Source organism: Ostrinia nubilalis, chromosome 11, assembly GCF_963855985.1.
Source record: "Ostrinia nubilalis chromosome 11, ilOstNubi1.1, whole genome shotgun sequence".
Classification (NCBI taxonomy): Eukaryota; Metazoa; Arthropoda; class Insecta; order Lepidoptera; family Crambidae; genus Ostrinia; species Ostrinia nubilalis.
The window spans coordinates 7,773,991-7,796,411 of NC_087098.1; the positions used below are offsets into that span (position 1 = coordinate 7,773,991).

Below are 22,421 nucleotides of genomic sequence, written 5' to 3' on the forward strand. Positions count from 1 at the left end.
TTTACATATAAATAATAATTTATTGTTAATTAGGCTACAGAGATTATCTTTAAAACTATCAGTAAATACTACTTATATCTTAAGAAAAATAATTTGATATTAGGTATATTTACGAGTGGATGCGAAAATAAATATATAAAACAATGGTTACTTACATTTGTTTTATTGTCAAATTACAATAAATGGTGCAGTTGAAAATCAGATACAGTATTTAAAACTAGGAAAAATAAATATCACTAATTAACTACGTCTAATAACAGTGTCCATAAATTTTAATTTTTAGATTATCCTTGCAATATTTTATAAAACATGTTTTGTTAGTACCATAAAACACAATTGTTTCATCTTCCTATGAAGATGACTACGTGAGATATCGTACGTCCTTATTCTTTCAGGAAAGTTCCGACGTTGAAATAATTTTGGACGGTACCATTCACCAGAAATATTATTAATACCAAAACTCAAAACGCCCGGCATCGTTACTCTGTTACTACAATTAAACAAGTAAATAGAACTCTTAATCTTACGGCACTAAATATGATTGAATCAAGTGTAAAGTTAAATTTTGGGCTTTCAAGTTTATGAACAAGTGACGTAATAATAAGTTCCTTCCTATTGCTTTACAAATTCTCTGAAGGAATCGCAATTTGCCGTAAAAATATATCAACTATCGCATGTTTAAGAACCATAAGCCCATGCGTTATGAATAGATTTTTAAGACATATTTTATTTATAGGTTGAATTTTGGAGATAGCTATTAATCTTCAAGGAATAACCAGTTAAGAATGCAAAAGTTTTGTGCGAAAATAAATATCAACACGCATTTTTGTTGGTTCGCCAGTTTGAGTTTTGGGGTCAACATTAAAAGAATGGTCACGTGGGATGGGAACGTTTCATTCATGGCCTACATCCCTAGATATCTTTCCTCTTAGTACATTATTAGACTTCTGAAAGTATTTAGAATTATTTTTCAAGATACTTTTATTACATAAAATATAATTTTACAAATGTTTAAGTTTGAAATTCATAATACATAATTTAACCGTTTTTTTTATTTATAAATATGTATAAAGGTGGTGGTAATTTATTAAATGAACAATAATCTCTATAATATCTTATCTTATGATAATGTTAGTTACATGAAACATCAGAATAATTAATCATCACTGTTCAAATTATTTACACACTAATTTATGAGTAGGTATAGGTTATCCTTATAACTCTAAATCGTCAAAGTCAGTCGAAAAGAAAACAAGATAAGATCACATTTAAAGCGAAAAACCAAACTTTAGATGGTTTTCATAAATATGTTAGCATCACAAGCGCTTCTCATATCGTAAGGGCGGGCACGGGTGGGGAAGGAAAATCAATCTAGCCATGATTCACTCGAGAGCGAGCCATAGACTGAGACGGGACTGCGAACGAATGTCCAAGTTAGAACAATAACTAGCAGCTCCGTTTCATTGGGCTCCGGTGGACACCATCGGGTTTCAATGGGTAGACTAGGTAGGTCCCCCTCTTCTGGCAGGGAGTCCCACATAAACCCACTGACCGAAGGCTTATTTTTACGTCGGCAAAGCATTTCCCGACAAAGCTATGATCACATTAGAAGCGCAGTCAATCAATACGAGCTATAAAGGTGCGTTTATAATATTCCTTATTGATGTTCGAAAAGGGGCATCACTCCAAAAGCATGGTTTAGTCCGATTTAGGCTAAGAACTCACGGCGCGATTTTAAACCCCGACACATAAATATTACTCAATGTACTACTAGAATATACGTAAGTATAATATGTGCGTATGTGCCGTCTTTTATTGCGCTGATTCTGCTCACCGCACTGATGGCTGGAGCCTATAACGGATGGTATTGTTGGTTTACACATACAATGTTACTATTTTGTTGCAATTTCTTACAAAACTTGCGCGCAAAAAGCAAATCTAGTATGTAAAATCATCAAACTTCTAATGCTCGTAACTCAGTTCAGACTGAGTTTAGAGGATACATGTCATAGTAAGTTTGGTTTATTACACTATTTTGTAATAAAAAACAAGGTGTGGTCGATTTCCGTGCGAAAAAATAATGCGCCAATTTCCGGCATTGTCTTTTAGAGGGAGATTCGCGTTTTGACAATTAAAAAAAGGACTAGACTAGGGTGTCCACTACTCTATTTCTGCTGTCGTATATTCGCAGCAAAAGCGAGGTTTTCGAAACGTGATTTTATTATAGGGTACAGTAACGGTACCCATTGCCGAGTATAAATCGTGCTACAATTTAAAGTGCGCTACTCCCGCCACCAACTCCCGTCCTAAGATATGAATGGGACCTAATAGTCAAATATGAAAATTTATATTTTGCTATGTATTTGAAAATATAGTGATATAACACAAGTTTATTTGCTCTTACTTAATTCATCCACAATTTACTACGTTTTTTTAATATTGTAATAAATTATTTTTATAATAAATGTAAAGTCTGAACTAAATATTTGCTCTTTTATTATTATAAAATAATCAAAGCAGTCTATGGCAGGAACTGTAGCAAAAATACAAAAATGCCTTGCTAAATTCATATTTTTCATAACCATTGATTTAAACATGATGGTAACCTGAGAAAGTACATAGGTACTTTTTATACTATGTACTATATGTAGTATTGTAGGTGCACTTACAGTGGATACAAATCATCAACAAATATTCATAAATTTTGAATTAAAATATTTTTCAATTGGTTTCAGTAAATTGGTGATTTGGAATATATTTTATAAAAGATTTCAAAAACACTTAAAACCTGATTTCACAGGTTTTTGTGTTGAAACTTTCATTTGTAGTAAATTATGGATGTAGCCCTGTAATCATAGTACATATAATATTGACATACATTATTATATTACTTATTACACATAGCCCTCCTTTTTTATTTCTTGATTTAGAATCAATAAATCAGACCATTATATTCCGGGTTAACAAAGGAGACATACCTGATCTAAACACGACAAGCACACTCGGAGGGTGTCCGAGCAGGTTTCTTCGGTGCACTTAACTTCTTAGATGTGCATGTGCCATACTGGATTCCGGAACCAATCCTCTCAGGGTCTAACTCCCCAGTTTCAATTTTGGCTAGTATTGTTTTGGAGCATTTCAAAAATGCTTCCTCCACATTTTCTCCTGTTTTAGCACTTGTTTCCAGGAACATTAACTCTGAAATTGTTAAAAATTTATTTTACAAAATGTACTGAATGTACCAACTGATAATTTATTTAATTATAAATTACAGAAAATATTATATTTTTGAAGAAATAAACAGTGTTTAAATGAGAACATAAAAATAATAATTCATGTTTTTTCCAAAAAACAAAATTACCAAAACAATAAATAGAATCTAAATATTAATTTACTTAATTAAAAAGAGTTTTAACCCATGGTATTTACTACTTAAACTTATGGATACTTTTATCCTAAATGTAAAAAAATTAGGATGAATAAGGATTGTGAAAATGATAAACTCACCATTTTCCTGAGCAAATTGGCTGGCTTCTGTGAATGTGACTTCCCTTGATTCTTCCAAATCTTTCTTATTGCCAACAAGCAAGATCACTATATTCGGGCTAGCCAGAGTTCTTGCGTCACGGAGCCAATTGGCCAAGGCATTGAATGAATCACGCGAAGTGATATCATAGACAAGCAGGGCCCCAGCAGCACCCCGGTAATAAGATCGAGTAACTGAGCGGAACCTTTCCTGTCCAGCAGTGTCCCATATTTGCAGTTTTGTTGATTTACCTCCAATATTGACAATCTTGGAACCAAATTCAACACCAATTGTATGACATCTGTCTTCTTTAACTGAAAGTATTGAATATAAATTACAAATTAGTGTTTGAAGGTGAACTGTTATCACACAATGTTATCTATGGTTAACGAATTATAAATTATGTGTACCTATACAGATAGTTTGTATTGTAAAAATATTTAGCTTCTCACTACATCAACCAAATGTTTCTATGCTGCCCTATTTGCTTTGAACCTTTTAGAGAAAACTGGAGTGTTTAGTGATATAGGTACGATAAGTTTTCAGACGTGTCGATACACACTACAAACATAACCAAACTGGGTTTTTAATATTAAGCTAGGTACGAAAAAAGGTAGGCCTACTTACATTTGTTCCCAATAAAATTATTCAGAAGACTAGATTTTCCAGTCCCAGCACTTCCAATAACTAGGAACTTGAACAGATATTCTGAAAGAAAGAGGAAGAACAATCTAAAAAACCTTTACATAATTCAACGTTACAAACAAATATTAGACAAATGATCTTACCGTAAGATTCCGACATATTTGCCGACTTGAATTATAATTCGTAATGATGATATTATGTGTAGTGTAGGTCTACCAATTTACTGCCTGGCTTTTTATTTTACAAGAATTTTTTCTTCTCAAAACAACAACACAAAACCTCTGACAGCTGACTGACAGTCAGTCAGACAGACTTCAGTTTTTTTTTAAAAGAAGTTTTACGGCTTTGGTTATAGATCACTTCAGACAGAAAGCACACCAGTCACAAAGAGCTTATAATCATAGAACAGCCACGAATTAGAAGACAATTATTTTCTCTCAGCCTCAGACTGAGAGAAGTCTTCAAATGCGTGGACTGTTGCATCTATATTGCCATGTTGTTTGCCATGGCTATGTTCATTCCCCAAATCGTGTAATATGTAGTTATACCGAGCCATCAAGCACGTTTATTTTGTATGGTTATGCCCGGTCCATGTTTTATACGTCAATGTTCATAACAGTTTTTTTTCTGAGGTGGCATGTTTTTGTTATTATCTGTGGATAATATGCTTGCTTGACGGTTATTGCGCTGTAGTGAACTATTGATAAACTTCTTTATCGATAGCATTACATAATCGGTAACTATCAAAAATATCAAAATAATGAACGAGATATTTATAATTAAGCGTTTAGATGAAGAAGCTTCCGTCCATTCCCATATGTTGTGGTTAACAATAAGCTATTAAAACACATTAACTAAATAAATGTTGCATTAATATCAAGAATAAACGTTGGTTTGTTGTCAATTTTATAAAACAATAAAATTACTTACCTTAATCGACTCAACGTAATGATAGTAGGTATAATATAAAGTTGATTTAACTCGATCACCACAGTGAGAGAGTATCGATACTCGATATGTAATGTCAGTCAGGCAGACTCGGGCAGCACTAGGTACCTCGTTTGGTACACAGGTTTGGTAACTTCGGTATGTTTGTTGTCTCGGAGTCTGCGAGATTAAATTTAATAGGAATCTAAACTAATTTGGAGACTAAGATCAAAAATGAGTTCCAAAAAACAAGCTGTGGTGAGAATCTGCAATATTCGTTGACTTCTTCTAAAATGGCATAAGCGGCAATTTTCAAATAATTTTTGAGAATAATCAAATATTTTAGGTTATTGACAATAAAATTACTTACTGAACCACTGAACCTATTTTCAGAAAAAGATAAAATCACTATGCTACCTGACCCTAGGTGGATCTGTAGCTTATCAATGCATTTACTTCAAGAAAGATTTTAATGGTTACTATGACAAAGTTCTTCAACCTGCAAGTCAGTTTATAGATCCAGAATGGGCACATAAAATTGGTGTATCGGCTTTAAAATATGGTCTATTTCCTCGTGAATCTTATGAAGATCCAAATATTCTAGTAAGTTTTGTGTATATGGTTTTAGTTTTAAAATTAATTTAATTCTTTGTTGCTATGTATTAGAACGTTTAATTTATTAATTAAAAAATTTCTTTTCTTTTCAGCGTACAAAATTTCTTCAATACGAATTAAGTAACCCTATTGGTATAGCAGCAGGATTCGACAAACACGGTGATGCTGTGCTGCCACTGAGAACTATTGGTTTTTCTGTTGTGGAAATTGGTTCAGTGACACCAGAAGCTCAACCTGGAAATCCAAAACCTAGAGTTTTTCGACTACCTGAAGACAAGGCTGTAATCAACAGATATGGATTTAACAGTGAAGGACATGATGAAGTATTGAAAAAACTAAATAGTTTAGACAAGACTCTCTTAGAAAAGGGACTTCTAGGCATAAATCTAGGAAAAAATAAACTTTCTGATAATGCCACTGAGGACTATGTACAAGGAATCAAGAAGTTTAGCAATGTTGCAGATTATTTTGTTATAAATATTAGCAGGTGAGCTTATTAAATTTTATGAGCACTTGTTATAACTTTTAATGTACAGTAAAGTAATTATGTTGGCATTTCTTTCAGTCCCAACACTCCTGGATTAAGGTCATTACAAAATAAGGAAGAACTCAAAGAACTGCTAACTGGAGTAAACAAAGTTCGGCAATCAATATCTGGCAATAAACCACCGCTACTACTAAAACTTGCTCCAGACCTAAGCACGGAGGAAATGAAAGATATTGTGTCTGTTATCACAAGAAAAGAGAGTGCTGTTGATGGGCTTATTATATCCAATACAACAATTGATAGGTCATCTCTTTTAAACAAAGAGTTTTCAAATGAAACAGGTGGTCTTAGTGGAAAGCCGTTGTCAAATAAGTCCACTGAAATGATAAAAAATATGTATAAATTAACAAAAGGTATGTTACAAATAAAGTTTAATTTTTACCTTATACATAATGTTCAAAACTTTAATTTAATTTATTATTTTGTTCTAGGAAAAATACCTATAATAGGGGTTGGTGGAATATTCAATGGCCAAGATGCTTTTGAAAAAATTCTAGCAGGTGCTAGCATAGTACAAATATACACAGCCCTAATATATCATGGGCCTTCAGTGGTGACCAAAATCAAAACTGAATTGGCTGATTTACTTGCAAAAAATGGATATAAAAATGTAAATGAAGCAGTTGGCAAAGGAGTATAATAGATTAAGATAAGTTGAATAGTTATGATTGACAGAAAACCAGATAGAAATTGCACAAACATCTAAATTCTGGAAGTATAATGCGGAGATTATTATTATGCAATTCCAATACAGTAAATGTGTGTGATAAACTCACTAATTTAATAAGACAGAATGAAGATCTTATAGTACAAACTATTATAGTAACTGCAATAATTTATTTGAATAGAATAAATAATTATATTAACATAACTCCAAAGTTGTTTACATATTTTTCATATTAAAGATGAATAATAAATGTTGTACCTCAGACTGGTTCTTTTATTTCTGGGTTACCTGAAAAAAAAAAATAACATGCATTTTATTTTTAATTTTATTGTAAGTAACAATGCTGTTTTGAAAGTACTTATCTAAAGTTACCTTTATCCTCTTGGTTACCTTTTATATTGCATTTGGGTAGCTGAGATTTTAAATAATTCTTGCATTCTTCAAGATTAGAAACACTAATCAAATCAAATAGCACCAAAGACTGCAGCTTGCCAAGCACTTTTATCTCCTTCAACCCAATATCAGTGACACTGGGACATTTAGACACCTGAACATGTAGTAGTGTGTCTTTGCCATGTGACAGACCTTGCATAGCTCTATCATCAATATAGTTGTCATTGTGGAGAATAATTTTTTGCAAGAGATCGCATCCACCTAAAAAAATAACAATTTTTTTAAAAGTCACAAACAGTAACAGATAAATATCTATATATATAAAAGAAAGTCGTGTTAGTTACACCACTTATAACTCAAGAACGGCTGAACCGATTTAGCTGAAAATTGTCAGGGAGGTAGTTTAGAGCCAGGAGAAGGACATAGGATACTTTGTATCCCGTTCGAAATTAAAAAAAGTCTGCTTATTTATTGCCATTAAGGCGGAACAAAGTTCGCCGGGTCAGCTAGTTTGTAATATAACTTACTTAAATGCGAAAACCCATAGTGTGAAATAGATGAATCTGTTCCATCTATTTCCAACAGTTTAGGCACTCCCTGATCTTCAGGTGGCAAGGCATTGTAGTCTGCAAGAGTATTGCCGTTTGCCCAAACCACTTTGCCACCATTTCTTAAAACCCACTCTGCACACGCTCTATCCGGACCAACTTGTTCTATACGCTTGGGATCTGGTTTATTAAACATCATGTTCACATATTCCCAGAAAGTTCGGACTTGATTATTTCTAGGTACAAATAGTTTCGCAGTATTTCGTGAATGGCTCTGAAAAAAAGAAATAGTTACGCTGAACTTTGGCACAAACTTGTTAGTAGCTTAGTATTTGTATTAGTTAATCGATTAGAAAGTGAAATAATTCAATAAACAGAAAGTAAAAAATGAGTCACCGTCTTCTCTATTCCCAAATTATGACCATTGACCATTTACCAAATATGCAAATAAACTAGCGGAATGGTAATCATGAAAATTACTTACTACGTGCCGCAGAACTGTTGAAGAAAGCATTTTATCTAGATTTTTGACTGGTAAAATTTTCTCAAATTTTTATCAAAACAAACAACATACATGTCATTTGTTGCCGGAAGTGGCACAGAGCCACAGACTAAACATGACAACGATACTTAGTGCTACCAAGTTATTTTGGAATCGGCAAAAAGAAGAACTACAAGAAACTAATTTAGAAACTTTATTTTTTATTAATAAGTAAATAAATAAATGTTCATGGAAGTTCATTAAGTAATTAAATCTCTGTTTGAAAAAGAAAGACATCACAATAATGTTTCTGTATATTTTTGTTCAGCTTTTATCCATAAGTTAGCGCCTCTATTTGACTTTCAATTAAGTTGGGAGCACGTATGGCTCGTCTTCTTGTACAATACAAACACTGGAAGGATGAGGTCACAGAAGGACGAATAAAAATAAAGTTGACCTCTGGCTCTGTCAGCAGCGCCGCTGAATGTCCCTCAATCAAAGGCGCACATTAGGCCAGTAGAATTAGCTTTTAAATCGGAAATAATTCCTACAAAAGATTTAATTGTTTTAATGGCTTCATTGATTGCCCATTAAGATTCTCCTAGGTTTTCGACTTCGACGGACTTGTGCTTAAGTGGTGGGGGCCCCCGAAAGGGGCGCTTTTTCGGTTTTCCGGTTATACCGCGTAAAAGACTTACCCTATCGAAAAGTGGTCTTCCTGACGGTTAAAGGGCATTTAATCCTGCATTAAATAAGACCAAATTCATATGTTTTGAACAAACCGTTCTCGTTCAAATGTTCGGCAAAGTAGAAAATATGTGTATAATTAATGACCCTCTCCACGTCCAATAGCTCGTCACCCGTAGGCTCCCAAGCCTTGTAAAGGGTCGCCTTAAACAGCGTATCCCTGTCGAGGCTCACGAGTTTGATTCGCTTATACTTGTTCGTCCCAGTCGTTCCTTAACTGCGGTTGCTGCACCTCTTCCTGGCACTTTCCTGAACGACTCTGTGTTACCTAATGTGGCTGCCCCTCTTCCTTGTATCCTCCTGCACAACTACGTTGCCTAGCCGTATGCCTGGTCTAAGGTTCGACGCCAAAAATACGACAATACTCGCGGCTCCGTCTCTTTTGGCTCCGGCTGCTGTCCGTCGGTTAAGTGGGTAAACTCCACCCTCCACCCAAAGTGGGTAAAGACCCCCATATAGCTCCGTTCCCACGATTGGTGGGTAAGTAAATGCAGTTTCATGCATGAAATTGCAGTGAAACTGGTTGTTTGTGCTCAAATACTACATTCGCCTCAACTTTCGTTGATCGAACTAAGAAACTGAAGACTTGGCTATATGGCATGTCTTTGCAGAGAGAAGAATCGAACCAAAAAAAAAACTCAATTTGTCAACAGTGTCAAAACTGTCAAATGTCACTAATGTCAGTCGACTCAGTCGTCAAAAAATTGATTGGATTTGGATACAATTAAATTTTAATTTCGTTGTGTAAAATTTGGTAAAATTATATTAATATTTTGCTGATATAAATTTTTAAAATGAAAGCAACGTTAATATTTGATAGTGTAAATGATTTATTGTTTTCAAAATGGGATGATACTTTCATACAACGCATGAAATGTTTCAATGAACAGGTTTTTAATTTGGTTTTAATTTGGTATTACATACTTATTCATAAAATTTTGATTGGTCATGACTGGTTTGTTCTTATAGGAAACTGAAGGCATATCGGACAGTTACAATGTGTCCCAATTACTGTCTCCTATCATTACATCTCAACGCGTCATGGCTGCACAATTTGGGAATACTTATTCTTCAATGCAGTGCAAAGACAACACTACTATTGTTTTCGATGAGGTGGGTTATTGTACACACACACAATATATTTTGCTTTGAAGACTACTGTAATATCAGAACAATGTTAATATTTAATGTTATGTTATTTATCTATATTTTTCCCAGTGGCTAGACCGATATCAGAACAATGTCTTGAAGCTCTTTAAAGATATATCCCTAATTATTTAATGTCATTTATTTATATTTTTCCCAGTGGCTAGACCATGTCTTCATGATCATCAGCGAGGATGATGTAGATGATGCTCATAGGGAGCTCCTGGACTGTAAAACTTATGTGCAACATATTTGTGGACAAAACATTAACCTGTAAGTGTTCTATTATAAAGGATTTTTTAATTTTTAATCCCTAATGTTACTGTGTTTAGTTTTCATTTATTTTTAATTTCAGCTTACAGTCCTGTGTGTATCAAGACTGGCTATCAGTCTTATTAGATTGTAGAACCAAGGGTGATTCTATTCCTGGAGCCAGTGGAATGATTGGTGAGAGTGGTGCTACAGGAGCGGCTCTTAATGCTCTAAAAGCTGCAGCCAAAGACATCAAGTGCTCACCACACCACCACTACCATCTGATGCTGTATGTAGGGGACAAGATATTAGCTCTCTACTCTAGGTGGGTAAACATTAAATAAGAATAACCTTTATACAATATGTAACAAAAACACCGTCCGATCCGAAAGGGTCATAAAGTAGCTTTAACAACATTACCAAAACAAGTATCAAAATTACGTAATTAATAAAAACAACTTTTTTATCGATTTTTAAAGTCAATAAGTTTAGCAATGATTTACCCTACAACGGGGAAATTTTCAAAAAGCGTTAACACTCTGTCGGCGCTCGGCTTTTTTTAAGACGCTGGGGGTCATGACCTTATGACGTCGCTACGCGTGCCGGCGCATCTCTACCCCTCCCGCGTACCCTCTACACTGCAGTTCGGATTGCCATGTAAGCTATTTTATTTTTGTAAATTTTGTATTTATTTTTCATGGGGTATTTTTTTTATAATATTTTATAAAAATTATTACACAAATGGAATCTTAACTCGATACCTGTTAACACCTTAATGGATCGGACGGTGTTTCCGTTACATATTGTAGTTATTTTAGTATTATCCAATAGATCCACTTGATCCTATACTGTAGTTTTGATTGCCTGTTGACACTACAGCTTACTTTAACCTAAACCTAACCTTTCTATTCCACCATATCCTCCCTCATTAGACTAATCCAAGCTACTTGGGATCCAAAAAACTTGGAAAACCAATTTTTTCTTAACAGTGGTGGTGAGAAATATTTGAATTGTTTGAAAATATATTCCAGCCGTGGCAGTGAGGACTTGTCTGCTCCTGATTTGATTCTGATGAGTAACCAGTGTGTGGCTGCCCAGGAATATTGGACTAATGTTGATGTTGGGGAAAATGGGTCTCACAATTCCATTCATTTGCCTTGTAAGTAATTGAGTGTACATGATAGTTGTGAATAAAGTGCACAAACTTTTGATTTTATTATTTTTAAATTTCAACAACTTTCTGAAAACTGGGTAAAAGTTGTATTTGAATAGTAGAACAAACTTTGCTTTTTATTCAAATACTGTAAAATGTAGTAGTACCAGACTTAGAAAAATGTGCTGTAGCAATGATTTATTATATTATTCCCAGAAGTGCTTATGTACTCTTAGAGCGCTTTCACATTTAGGCCGGATACATGCCTTCACATTATAAAAACGCCGCTGCCGCGCTGCTGTCGCGCTTTTAACGCCCTTATGTGAAAGCGCGCTTAGCATTTAAATATGACTATTTGACAGGGCTGTCTGAGGAGAATAGTGCCATTGTGAATCTGTGCGCTGGTGCCACATGCAGCCCATGCGCGCCATACTCGATGCACATTGCAGAAGTGGCACCTAGGATAAGTTTTGTAGCTCTCATTGACATGGATTTAAGGTAAAATAAAATGGATACTGCTATAATTTATGTTTTTAGTCTCTTTTAACATAAAAGAGTATATTAAAATTTACCTTAATTTGGTGTAACATTGTGTAATGTCCCTTTTATTTTGCAGGGAAGTGGGCATTGCTGTACATATGTCAAGTCAAATTTTGTCTAATTTAAGAAGACTCTTGTTACAAAGAAATTTGGAATTACTTCCAACAACCCTTGACTCTTTGGAAGCTGCATTAAAAAAGGTATAGTGAATTTCTGAAGAAGTTGCATGGTGCTTAAAATGGGATGATACTTTCATGCAACACAAGATTTGTCTTAATTTAAAACTGAGACATAGGCTGAGTTGCACCATGTTACTTTAACTTTGATAAACGTCAAATATCTGTCAAACTACGTAACTAAAGTAAGTTGGTGCAACTCAGCCATAGTATTTTCTACCTAATACCATTTGTTTGCCGCAGACAACAGACGCATTACGTAAAAACAAAGCACACTCGAACCTCTGCGCTCGCGTGACGTCACGCATGCTGGAGCTTCGCAAGTCTTGCACCACGACCACGCCGCTGACGCCCGAGACTGCTGCCACAGCCATGCACACCGCCCTAGAGGCCGTCATCGAACTCCTCAAGCCAGACATCCCCAGCCTCAAACTGGACCAAGCGCTCAAGAACTTAAGAACCATTTTAGCGCCATACGTCGAGTTTCTACGAGTGAAAGCGATGAGATACTTCAGCCTTGGATCATATCCTTTTCAAAAGATCAACTTTTATTTCTGTTGTGAGCATGTTGTTTGTTGTTTAATAATATTTATAGTAGGTGTTATCCCTGCTACATAGCAAGTGATTGAATTAATGTTTGCTTTGCGCATGATTGTAGTAAATATGAAAAAAATAAGAAAATTATCTTTAAGTTCTAAATGAAAATGACATACACAGAATTAAATTCTTTAAACATTTTTTTGTGCTGTGATGACGCTAATTACAAGCTATTAAATGTAGTTGTAACTGGATTTGATTTAATTAGCTTTTACCCAATTAGCTTATCATTATCATGCATGACATTCATTTAAATTGTTTCGTGAGATGCACAATTTTTATAGTAGAAGTTTTATTATCTGAATTTAGTTTGCAACATATCTGTGAGTCATTATTTACACACTGATATGATCGCAGAGTAAACAATAAACATTTTTTTTATAAATCATGTGTATTGCAGTCAAATCTCATCTTGCAACAACCATGTTACAAATATAATTTATTTTAATTCACGAGACAATTGTCCGTCCATCATGCAATGTTTATCCGATTATTTCGCTTAATGTGGGTGGTTCGCTCGGCACGGGCGAGGCGGACAGTGGTTCCCTAACGCTGCACAAGTATGTGGAGGAGTTCCCTGGACTGGTCCACTTCGTGTACGTGGACCGAGCCACGGGCCGCTTCCTGGCGCCCGATATGGCCGACTGTGTGGACATGCTCTCAGCGGAGACCGTGAGTGTTCTACTCTTGTTATTATCTAACGCTGCACAAGTATGTGGAGGAGTTCCCGGGACTGGTCCACTTCGTGTACGTGGACCGAGCCACGGGCCGCTTCCTGGCGCCCGACATGGCCGACTGTGTGGACATGCTCTCAGCGGAGACCGTGAGTGTTCTACTCTTGTTATTATCTGACGCTGCACAAGTATGTGGAGGAGTTCCCTGGACTGGTTCACTTCGTGTACGTGGACCGAGCCACGGGCCGCTTCCTGGCGCCCGATATGGCCGACTGTGTGGACATGCTGTCAGCGGAGACCGTGAGTGCTTTGCTCTTGTTATTATCTAACGCTGCACAAGTATGTGGAGGAGTTCCCGGGACTGGTCCACTTCGTGTACGTGGACCGAGCCACGGGCCGTTTCCTGGCGCCCGACATGGCCGACTGTGTGGACATGCTCTCAGCGGAGACCGTGAGTGAAACTCTTGTTGTTATCTGACGCTGCACAAGTATGTGGTGGAGTTCCCTGGACTAGTTCACTTCGTGTACGTGGACCGAGCCACGGGCCGTTTCCTGGCGCCCGACATGGCCGACTGTGTGGACATGCTCTCAGCGGAGACCGTGAGTGTTCTACTCTTGTTATTATCTGACGCTGCACAAGTATGTGGAGGAGTTCCCGGGATTGGTCCACTTCGTGTACGTGGACCGAGCCACGGGCCGTTTCCTGGCGCCCGACATGGCCGACTGTGTGGACATGCTCTCAGCGGAGACCGTGAGTGAAACTCTTGTTGTTATCTAAGGTGCTTGAGATTAGATATGAACGAGATGTACTGGAAATTAACACGCTATTGTTTTGATGTTTGTTACATTCTTTTTATTAGTTAAAAACATAACCCTCCCTCTGGCGCAGTCTGGTAAAAAGTAAAGTATTCGATCAGCGTACTTATTTACCTCAATTATACTTATCGAGATGAAATCGTGTTGGCTGAAATATCTACTCATAAATAAATGTGAATATAATGTAGTTTGCCTTGTTGGAGTTCTGTTCAGAGGAAGCGACAATATTTTTTATAAAGGCCGATCGCCAAGCACATAAAATATAATTAATTACGCGGTTTACGCGCGAGCGATAAGGATGGGTAGCTCGGGGTCATTGGACGAAATTATATGTGTTCAGTGACCGTACTTTAGATATTTTTCATAATATGGGATTTTGATTGAGTATCTATCTATGAACGAACACAAATCTTATTATCAAAAATTCCCAGGTGCGGGCAATAATAGCGCGCAGCTTCGCCGTGATCCGGGAAGGCTACACCTACACGGCGGCGACATGGCGGCGCTAGCAGACTTTTAATACGTCTTATCGACATGAAATCGTTTCTATCCAAATGATAGCGACAAAAGCGAATATAATGTCATTTGCCTTGTCGGGGGTCGGAGGAAGGGACTATTTTTGATGGAATCTGATATCATTAAAAATTCCTAGGTGCGGGCAATAATAGCGCGCAGCTTCGCCGTGATCCGGGAAGGCTACACGGCGGCGACGTGGCGGCGCGGCGCGCTACACGCGTGCTGCGTGGCCTGGTGGGAGCGGCGCGGCGCGGCCGTGCGCCCCGCGCGGGCCCCGCACCCCGCCGCCGTGCGCGCGCTGCCGCCGCCGGGGGACATCCGCGGCGCCTTCTACAGGTGACACTACACTACACACTACACGCGCGCTGCGGGCGCGGTGGGAGCGGCGCGGCGCGGCCGTGCGCCCCGCGCGGGCCCCGCACCCCGCCGCCGTGCGCGCGCTGCCGCCGCCGGGGGACATCCGCGGCGCCTTCTACAGGTGACACTACACTACACACTACACGCGCGCTGCGGGCGCGGTGGGAGCGGCGCGGCGCGGCCGTGCGCCCCGCGCGGGCCCCGCACCCCGCCGCCGTGCGCGCGCTGCCGCCGCCGGGGGACATCCGCGGCGCCTTCTACAGGTGACACTACACTACACACTACACGCGCGCTGCGGGCGCGGTGGGAGCGGCGCGGCGCGGCCGTGCGCCCCGCGCGGGCCCCGCACCCCGCCGCCGTGCGCGCGCTGCCGCCGCCGGGGGACATCCGCGGCGCCTTCTACAGGTGACACTACACTACACACTACACGCGCGCTGCGGGCGCGGTGGGAGCGGCGCGGCGCGGCCGTGCGCCCCGCGCGGGCCCCGCACCCCGCCGCCGTGCGCGCGCTGCCGCCGCCGGGGGACATCCGCGGCGCCTTCTACAGGTGACACTACACTACACACTACACGCGCGCTGCGGGCGCGGTGGGAGCGGCGCGGCGCGGCCGTGCGCCCCGCGCGGGCCCCGCACCCCGCCGCCGTGCGCGCGCTGCCGCCGCCGGGGGACATCCGCGGCGCCTTCTACAGGTGACACTACACTACACACTACACGCGCGCTGCGGGCGCGGTGGGAGCGGCGCGGCGCGGCCGTGCGCCCCGCGCGGGCCCCGCACCCCGCCGCCGTGCGCGCGCTGCCGCCGCCGGGGGACATCCGCGGCGCCTTCTACAGGTGACACTACACTACACACTACACGCGCGCTGCGGGCGCGGTGGGAGCGGCGCGGCGCGGCCGTGCGCCCCGCGCGGGCCCCGCACCCCGCCGCCGTGCGCGCGCTGCCGCCGCCGGGGGACATCCGCGGCGCCTTCTACAGGTGACACTACACTACACACTACACGCGCGCTGCGGGCGCGGTGGGAGCGGCGCGGCGCGGCCGTGCGCCCCGCGCGGGCCCCGCACCCCGCCGCCGTGCGCGCGCTGCCGCCGCCGGGGGACATCCGCGGCGCCTTCTACAGGTGACACTACACTACACACTACACGCGCGCTGCGGGCGCGGTGGGAGCGGCGCGGCGCGGCCGTGCGCCCCGCGCGGGCCCCGCACCCCGCCGCCGTGCGCGCGCTGCCGCCGCCGGGGGACATCCGCGGCGCCTTCTACAGGTGACCGCTAACACTGTAGGGACATCCGCGGCGCCTTTTACAGCTGACCACTAGTAACCACTACCTCTGTAGGCACATCCGCGGCGCCTTCCACAGGTGACCAGTAGTTACCACTTACGAATCTTGTTAAAATGTCACAATTTTAGACGTACATATATCGTGAGGCGTGACAGTTGTGTTACGTTATACGTCAGCCCCGCACTTTTCCCTTACCTCAGGATACGCTTTCACTTTATTTATAAATATTGAAAATACTACTAGGACCGAATTTAAAGCCGAGCGTCCACCGCCGGCTAAACTAAATAAAAACTAAACTCAGTGAACTAAGCTAAACTAAACTAGAACTACGTTGTCCGTCCCCCAATAAATAAGCTAAAACTACGTTAGTGATGGTCAGTTTGTGCTAGAACGTCGAGTTAACCGAGCTAAGTTAGTTCCACTTAGCTGGGGCATTTCACGTAGTTTAGCTGGCATAGTTTGCGATGGACGCACATGTATGAAAAACTGGCTCAACTATGCGGGCTAAGCTAAACTAACTTAGTTCAGCCGGCGATGGACGTTCGGCTTAAGTGAGGGCAGCCCCGGGGCTACTGCCCAATAGAGACTTCGAAAAAAGACCAGATAATCTTGTTTCCGGTTATTTATTGGAAAACTCGACTAAAAGAAATCCATTTTATTTGGAAAATAACTTGAGGCCAGGGGGCCTCCACTCCTTTGTTGCCCCGAGGCCTCTCGGCCCCGAGGCCTCTCGGCCCCGAGGCCTAAATCCGGCACTGCTACTGTCATTGTTTTGAATTATAATACCAGTATTACAGCAAAAGGTCACCACGCCCCATCAACGTCTAATTTATTATGTAAAACGTTTTAGGTATTGATGCTAAAAACGTAACGCTATTATCATCATCTTACAGGCAACTCACGGAACAAGCGTTTCCCACGGACAGCCAAGGAGTCAGCATGAAGGAACTCATCTGCGTCCACTTAGGGCTGCTTCCCGCGTCGACGGCCGTGCAGCAAGCGAGGCGGCTCGCGCACTCCGTCCACGAGCTGGCGGGAGACAACCCTGCTGTCGCGGCTGATCTTCTCTAGATTGTAACTATAAGTCGTTGTATTTAAGATTATAGGGATCATAACTGAGAGCAAAAGCACACGATGCGTTGCGGCGGCGTTGCGTAGCCACGATAGCCGACCGAACGGTGAAGGGGTCGGACTTAGCCGACTCGTGTTCCGGGGAACGCGGGTTGGTCCCCGCCGCCGCTTGACTATTGTGGTGAGCTCAATCGTGATACAAACATATTTAGCTTAGTACGAGGGGACTATTACTAATTTGTGCTTGAGTAATAACAAATTACTAATAATCTTTAAAAAAAACTAACAGAAATATTTGTAGCGGGCCGCGCCACGCGATACGGCTAAATCTTTGCGGTGTAGCGCCGTAACGCATCGTGTGCTTTGGCTCTTGATTCGGTACCTGCGGTAGTGGAGAGGATTATATTATTATGTGACGTAGTAACAAAGATGTCACGGTATTGACGCACATCTGCCCCCTAACGACTATAGATGAACTACACTGAACTGTCCTTTATTTGACACTGACAGGGGGGCCACCGTCAATAGCGGATCGCTAGTTCCGACTTTTGCCACGGTGGAAACCATATAGTTGCACGAAGATGGTGGCGCCCTGCTGTCAATGTCGTCGGTGGGACATTTCAGTGTAGTTCATCTATACAAAATGTGACAGTTCAGGCAGTTCCGAAATCAGTTCACGGACCGCGATTTTAGAATTACAACTGTCACAGTTTGTAACTTGTCTAGGGGACTGAAATCTCGTTGACGTTACAACGGACACCGCTCTATTATGGCAGGAACCGATTCAGTTATCCGCTTATCCTGTAGTATGATAGGAAGCTATTTACTCCCATTCCACTGTATTTGTAGATTTTTCCATTTATTATTTCCAACGTTAAAATATAACAGCTTGATAGTATTATTAAAACTGCAATTGGTTGACGTGAATTTCGCCAACCGAATTATCAGTAGAGTAAGGAATAGATAGATAGAAGTCTAAAACTGGTTTCCGCGATCATCTTTGCTATACCCAAATGACTTCGAACTTAAATGACAAGAATATGGACGCGGCAATCAGTTTTGTGAAACTTCGGTGGAATGAGAAACTTTATTGGCCCTTATCCCGTTCATCTACCTATTTAAAGTAATATTACACATACAACCTAGTCTGTTATTGTAGAATAGATAGACCCAGCTGTGCCGATTTATTATTGCCAAATTAGTCACTAAGCATAATCCTTAGTAAAAGAAGTGAAGATAAATAAAGGGATCTTTTAATTCCAAGATATAATGCCAGTTTTATGACAAACTTGTATGTAAGTGGTACATAATCTTTTTATGTATTATTTTAATGGACTAGCAATTTGTAGTCCTTTTGAAGTCTTTTGCTAAATTATTAAGCCTATGTAATGTCCGAATGGTCGCTTCATTCAGGCATGTAAACCGAATTTATTTGTTATGCATTTAATTTATAGTTATGTTGTTGTGTTAAAATTATACTTTTGTTCAAAATATTTTATTGGTTTTTCATGAAAAATAATAAAACACCCTTTAAAGTTTATAGTGGTTTTATTTAACCCAAAACGTAATTTGTTTCTACATATTAAAGAAAACTTTTCTTTTAAGTATTATGAATGAAATAATGCTTATTTACTATTATAAAAATATTCTGTACAAGATATTTTATATTGATTTGATTACCCCATTATAGAATTCTACAAGAAACTGATGACAAAAATATTAAATCCTGTATCAGTATACAATTCAGTAATATCCCTACAGTTATGGGGCATAGCGGAGTGAGTTCCTGGCAGTGCGGCCGTGGTTTTGTTATGTCAATGAGGACTTCTGCCCCCCTAGACAAGTTGCACTTTTTGATCGAATCGAAAATCGAATCCGTCTTAACTCCATACAAAAATAGGCCTTACGACCACTTTCGACTGGTTTGCGCTTAAAATGTGCATGCCAGTGCATGCTATCTAGTAGACCCACTGACATAATTATATGCCTTGACAGTTCTGTTAGATATGTCACCTCCTTACTGCTCCACTACTGCAGGAACCTACTCAGTTATGCGCCATTACTTTATTACCACTTTTTTTTTAATTACAAAATCCATAAGCAATCCTTGAGGTAAGCGCGGGTATTTTAATAGGGGGAGATAAGTTAGAGGTAGAGCATTTTTAGGGGCAGTATCTAAATTACCATCTCAAATATTGGGTAATTTTAATAGTTGAGCTTTTTATTATTTTGTCAACCCTTGTCTCAGTCAAAAGTTAAAAAGAATTGAACCCAAAACATACCTAGAATAAATCTATGAGAAACCAAATTTGTACGATCTTTCATTTAACTGGACAGTTCATAATAGTAATTATGTTATGGGTGAAGAAAACAAATGAAATAATTACACAATATACAAAATTGTAAACACACCCAGTGGATTTAAAGTCGAGCCGCATTTGTGCGCACACAAGTCCGTACCGTCAAGATACTATTTTTAAAATTTGTAGGGTGGCCGGCGGCGCAGTAAGCGTCGTTGTATAGTAAGTACCGTTCAGCCGATCAAATGCAGCCTGACCTTTACATGAGATTGGAAATTACATTCTGCTCAAAATAGGGTGCATTCACTTGAAGACGACTTTATTATGAAAGATTAAATAATTTTCTGTTTATATTATACTGAAATGTAGCACTGATTATAATATCTGCAGTTCTTTTATGGTTGTAAATATGAAAAAAATATTCCTATTAAGTAACAATGTAAGAATGAGTATTTATAAAAAAAATGGTAATACAATTATGTTTTAACTTAATATGGTAACAAATAATTATTCCACAATTTAAGGCACTTGTCAGTATTCAGGTGAACTGTCACCCAAACATTTTACCTTGACATCATCATTTATTACAAGGATAGGACTCTTCATATGTTTGTCTTCAACATCGAAAGTGATTAGATCTTCATCAAAGACATTTGCTTTCTGTAAAAAAAGAAACTTTATTGAGTCTTGTTAAATTTTTATTTATTTTTTACCATTTTGGAAGTTACACTTTTTAGCTTAAGATCAATTAAAAAAATACTTACACTTGTTGATGGTATTTCGGATTTATTTTTTAATGCTGCAGCATAATTTAAAACTGGTTTAGTGGAAGTTGAAGGCAGAACAGGGCTAGGACTTCGGTCATTTGAGTCATCTTCAGCCAACAGAACTGAATTTTCACAGACCGATTGATGATTGCTATTCATAAGAATATTTGGGACATTTAAAATATCTACATCAGGTGCAGTTTCTAAAGCTTTTACACAAGCTTCTGCCATTTCAACTTCTCTTGTCACAAATTTCTCTTCAACCAACTTGATATATTCAGCTTGAAGATCTATAGATTGTTTTTCAGACAAAATAGCACTCATTTGTCTTATTTCAGCTTCCAACTCTCTAATTGTACTTTCATTTTTTGCAGCTAACTTAGCTTCTTTCATTAGTCTCACATCAACAGCTTCTTGAATACGGAAAATAGCATCACTAGTGTTCTTGCTTTGAACATTACTTTCATTAATGATTTTATTGAAGACACTATTTGCTGAAATTCGATTAGCTTTCTTATAACCAGTGAGCTTTTCTCCCAGGTTAGCTGTCACATCTTCAATATACTCATACATGTCAAAGCAATTTATTTTGCCAAATCGGTATGTAAATGTATGTGTTGATCCCGTTGATGACATTTTGTTGGACAAATTGCATGTAACAAAATTTTTTTTTCCATGGTACTTTTCAAAGTATTTTTGCAAACCTTTTGATATTAATTTGTCTCTAAAAGTTGGTTTTATGTTCGTATTTTTTCTATATTTGTACCACCCTACAATCTCACTAGCGTTGTCAGATAATAGTCCAGATAAGACATCCTCTTTTATCCTTCCTGTAGGTAAATAAAATAGAGCAACTGAAGGTAATGGTAATACTGTTCGGATTACTATTTGAGTGTCCAGGCGAGCATTATCACTTTGTGAATCTGATATATGGTTAGTTATTACTGAGGTCACATCTCCAATAAGAAACCCCTCCTGAAAATGATAAAAAGTGTAAATAGGCAATTTTTTTTTAAATAAATTAACATTATTATGTAGATTTACCTGACTATTGACGGAATTCACGCATTCGTATAGCAAAAACGACAGCGCGGTTCCACTAAGGGACACCTTCTCAGTGTAAGCCATTACAATAATACATGAATTAATTCATAAACAAATAGATTCTATCAGCAGCAGCATACACAAAATCTAATAAAACGTACGTAAAATGCTAACACACAGTTTGGGCAATATAATTCAGCAATTTCTTTGCGATTACTTTCATGTTTGCAACAAAATTGACGTTTAGACGATGAATGATGAACCGAACACGAACGAATGAAAGAAATGACAACAAATCATCAATGACAGCGATCGTATTGCATATTTTTATTGATAAATTCATTACTCACTACTTCAAATAGTTAGCCAATATCCTACGCAAACATCGGCTTCTTTCTTAGCGGGAAAGTTGTTAAGTGTTCACTGAACTTCAGCAGTAGGTTTAAACTCTGATTAAGGAAGATTTAAAGTAGTATTTTGTTGTATATTTTCTATTTATGCTTTTAATGTGCATCAATGATGGTAGATTTTATATGACGTGGACGTGTAGGCAGATGTTAAAACATGGTTAAAACAATGTAATATCGCTTCATAAATTTTCTCAAGACGTCTGCAGGTGTAAGGTCTCAGTAATGTATTAT

General features: G+C 39.3%; 5 protein-coding genes and 1 long non-coding RNA gene across 7 annotated transcripts; 3 read left to right on the top strand and 3 right to left on the bottom strand.

The window, feature by feature from the left end:
* Positions 1-147: 147 nt before the first annotated feature.
* LOC135076179 (ras-related protein Rab-4B) lies at positions 148-4,487 on the bottom strand. The gene is made up of 4 exons (XM_063970650.1): positions 4,315-4,487; positions 4,154-4,234; positions 3,508-3,840; positions 148-3,198 (listed from the first exon to the last, which is right to left on the bottom strand). Exons 1-4 carry the CDS (start codon positions 4,328-4,330, stop codon positions 2,984-2,986), a joined length of 645 nt encoding a protein of 214 aa, XP_063826720.1. The 5' UTR covers positions 4,331-4,487; the 3' UTR covers positions 148-2,983.
* Positions 4,488-5,224: 737 nt separating this feature from the next.
* Positions 5,225-7,191, top strand: LOC135076180 (dihydroorotate dehydrogenase (quinone), mitochondrial). The gene is made up of 5 exons (XM_063970651.1): positions 5,225-5,356; positions 5,492-5,701; positions 5,806-6,200; positions 6,279-6,613; positions 6,692-7,191. The coding sequence occupies exons 1-5, from the start codon at positions 5,333-5,335 to the stop codon at positions 6,898-6,900; spliced, it is 1,173 nt and encodes a 390-aa protein (XP_063826721.1). The 5' UTR covers positions 5,225-5,332; the 3' UTR covers positions 6,901-7,191.
* Positions 7,084-8,452, bottom strand: LOC135076181 (ATP synthase subunit s, mitochondrial). The gene is made up of 4 exons (XM_063970653.1): positions 8,353-8,452; positions 7,848-8,142; positions 7,300-7,581; positions 7,084-7,215 (listed from the first exon to the last, which is right to left on the bottom strand). Exons 1-4 carry the CDS (start codon positions 8,380-8,382, stop codon positions 7,187-7,189), a joined length of 636 nt encoding a protein of 211 aa, XP_063826723.1. The 5' UTR covers positions 8,383-8,452; the 3' UTR covers positions 7,084-7,186.
* A 1,376-nt stretch (positions 8,453-9,828) lies between these two features.
* Positions 9,829-15,231, top strand: LOC135075864 (uncharacterized). Of its 2 annotated transcripts, none has more exons than XM_063970323.1 (9): positions 9,829-9,986; positions 10,066-10,209; positions 10,403-10,515; positions 10,598-10,819; positions 11,526-11,653; positions 12,010-12,145; positions 12,264-12,387; positions 12,607-13,934; positions 15,103-15,231. In XM_063970323.1, exons 1-8 carry the CDS (start codon positions 9,891-9,893, stop codon positions 12,979-12,981), a joined length of 1,338 nt encoding a protein of 445 aa, XP_063826393.1. In that variant the 5' UTR covers positions 9,829-9,890; the 3' UTR covers positions 12,982-13,934; positions 15,103-15,231. The 2 variants fall into 2 exon arrangements, with proteins under 2 accessions (XP_063826393.1, XP_063826394.1); XM_063970324.1 differs by having other exon boundaries at positions 12,607-13,632; positions 15,103-15,230.
* A 1,270-nt stretch (positions 15,232-16,501) lies between these two features.
* LOC135076183 (uncharacterized) lies at positions 16,502-19,207 on the top strand. Its single transcript, XR_010258202.1, has 2 exons — positions 16,502-16,580; positions 17,492-19,207. It is a non-coding gene; the product is annotated as an uncharacterized LOC135076183 (long non-coding RNA).
* On the bottom strand, positions 19,199-22,038 carry LOC135076182 (BRISC complex subunit FAM175B-like). Its single transcript, XM_063970654.1, has 3 exons — positions 21,781-22,038; positions 20,734-21,711; positions 19,199-20,629 (listed from the first exon to the last, which is right to left on the bottom strand). The coding sequence occupies exons 1-3, from the start codon at positions 21,862-21,864 to the stop codon at positions 20,501-20,503; spliced, it is 1,191 nt and encodes a 396-aa protein (XP_063826724.1). The 5' UTR covers positions 21,865-22,038; the 3' UTR covers positions 19,199-20,500.
* Positions 22,039-22,421: the final 383 nt, after the last annotated feature.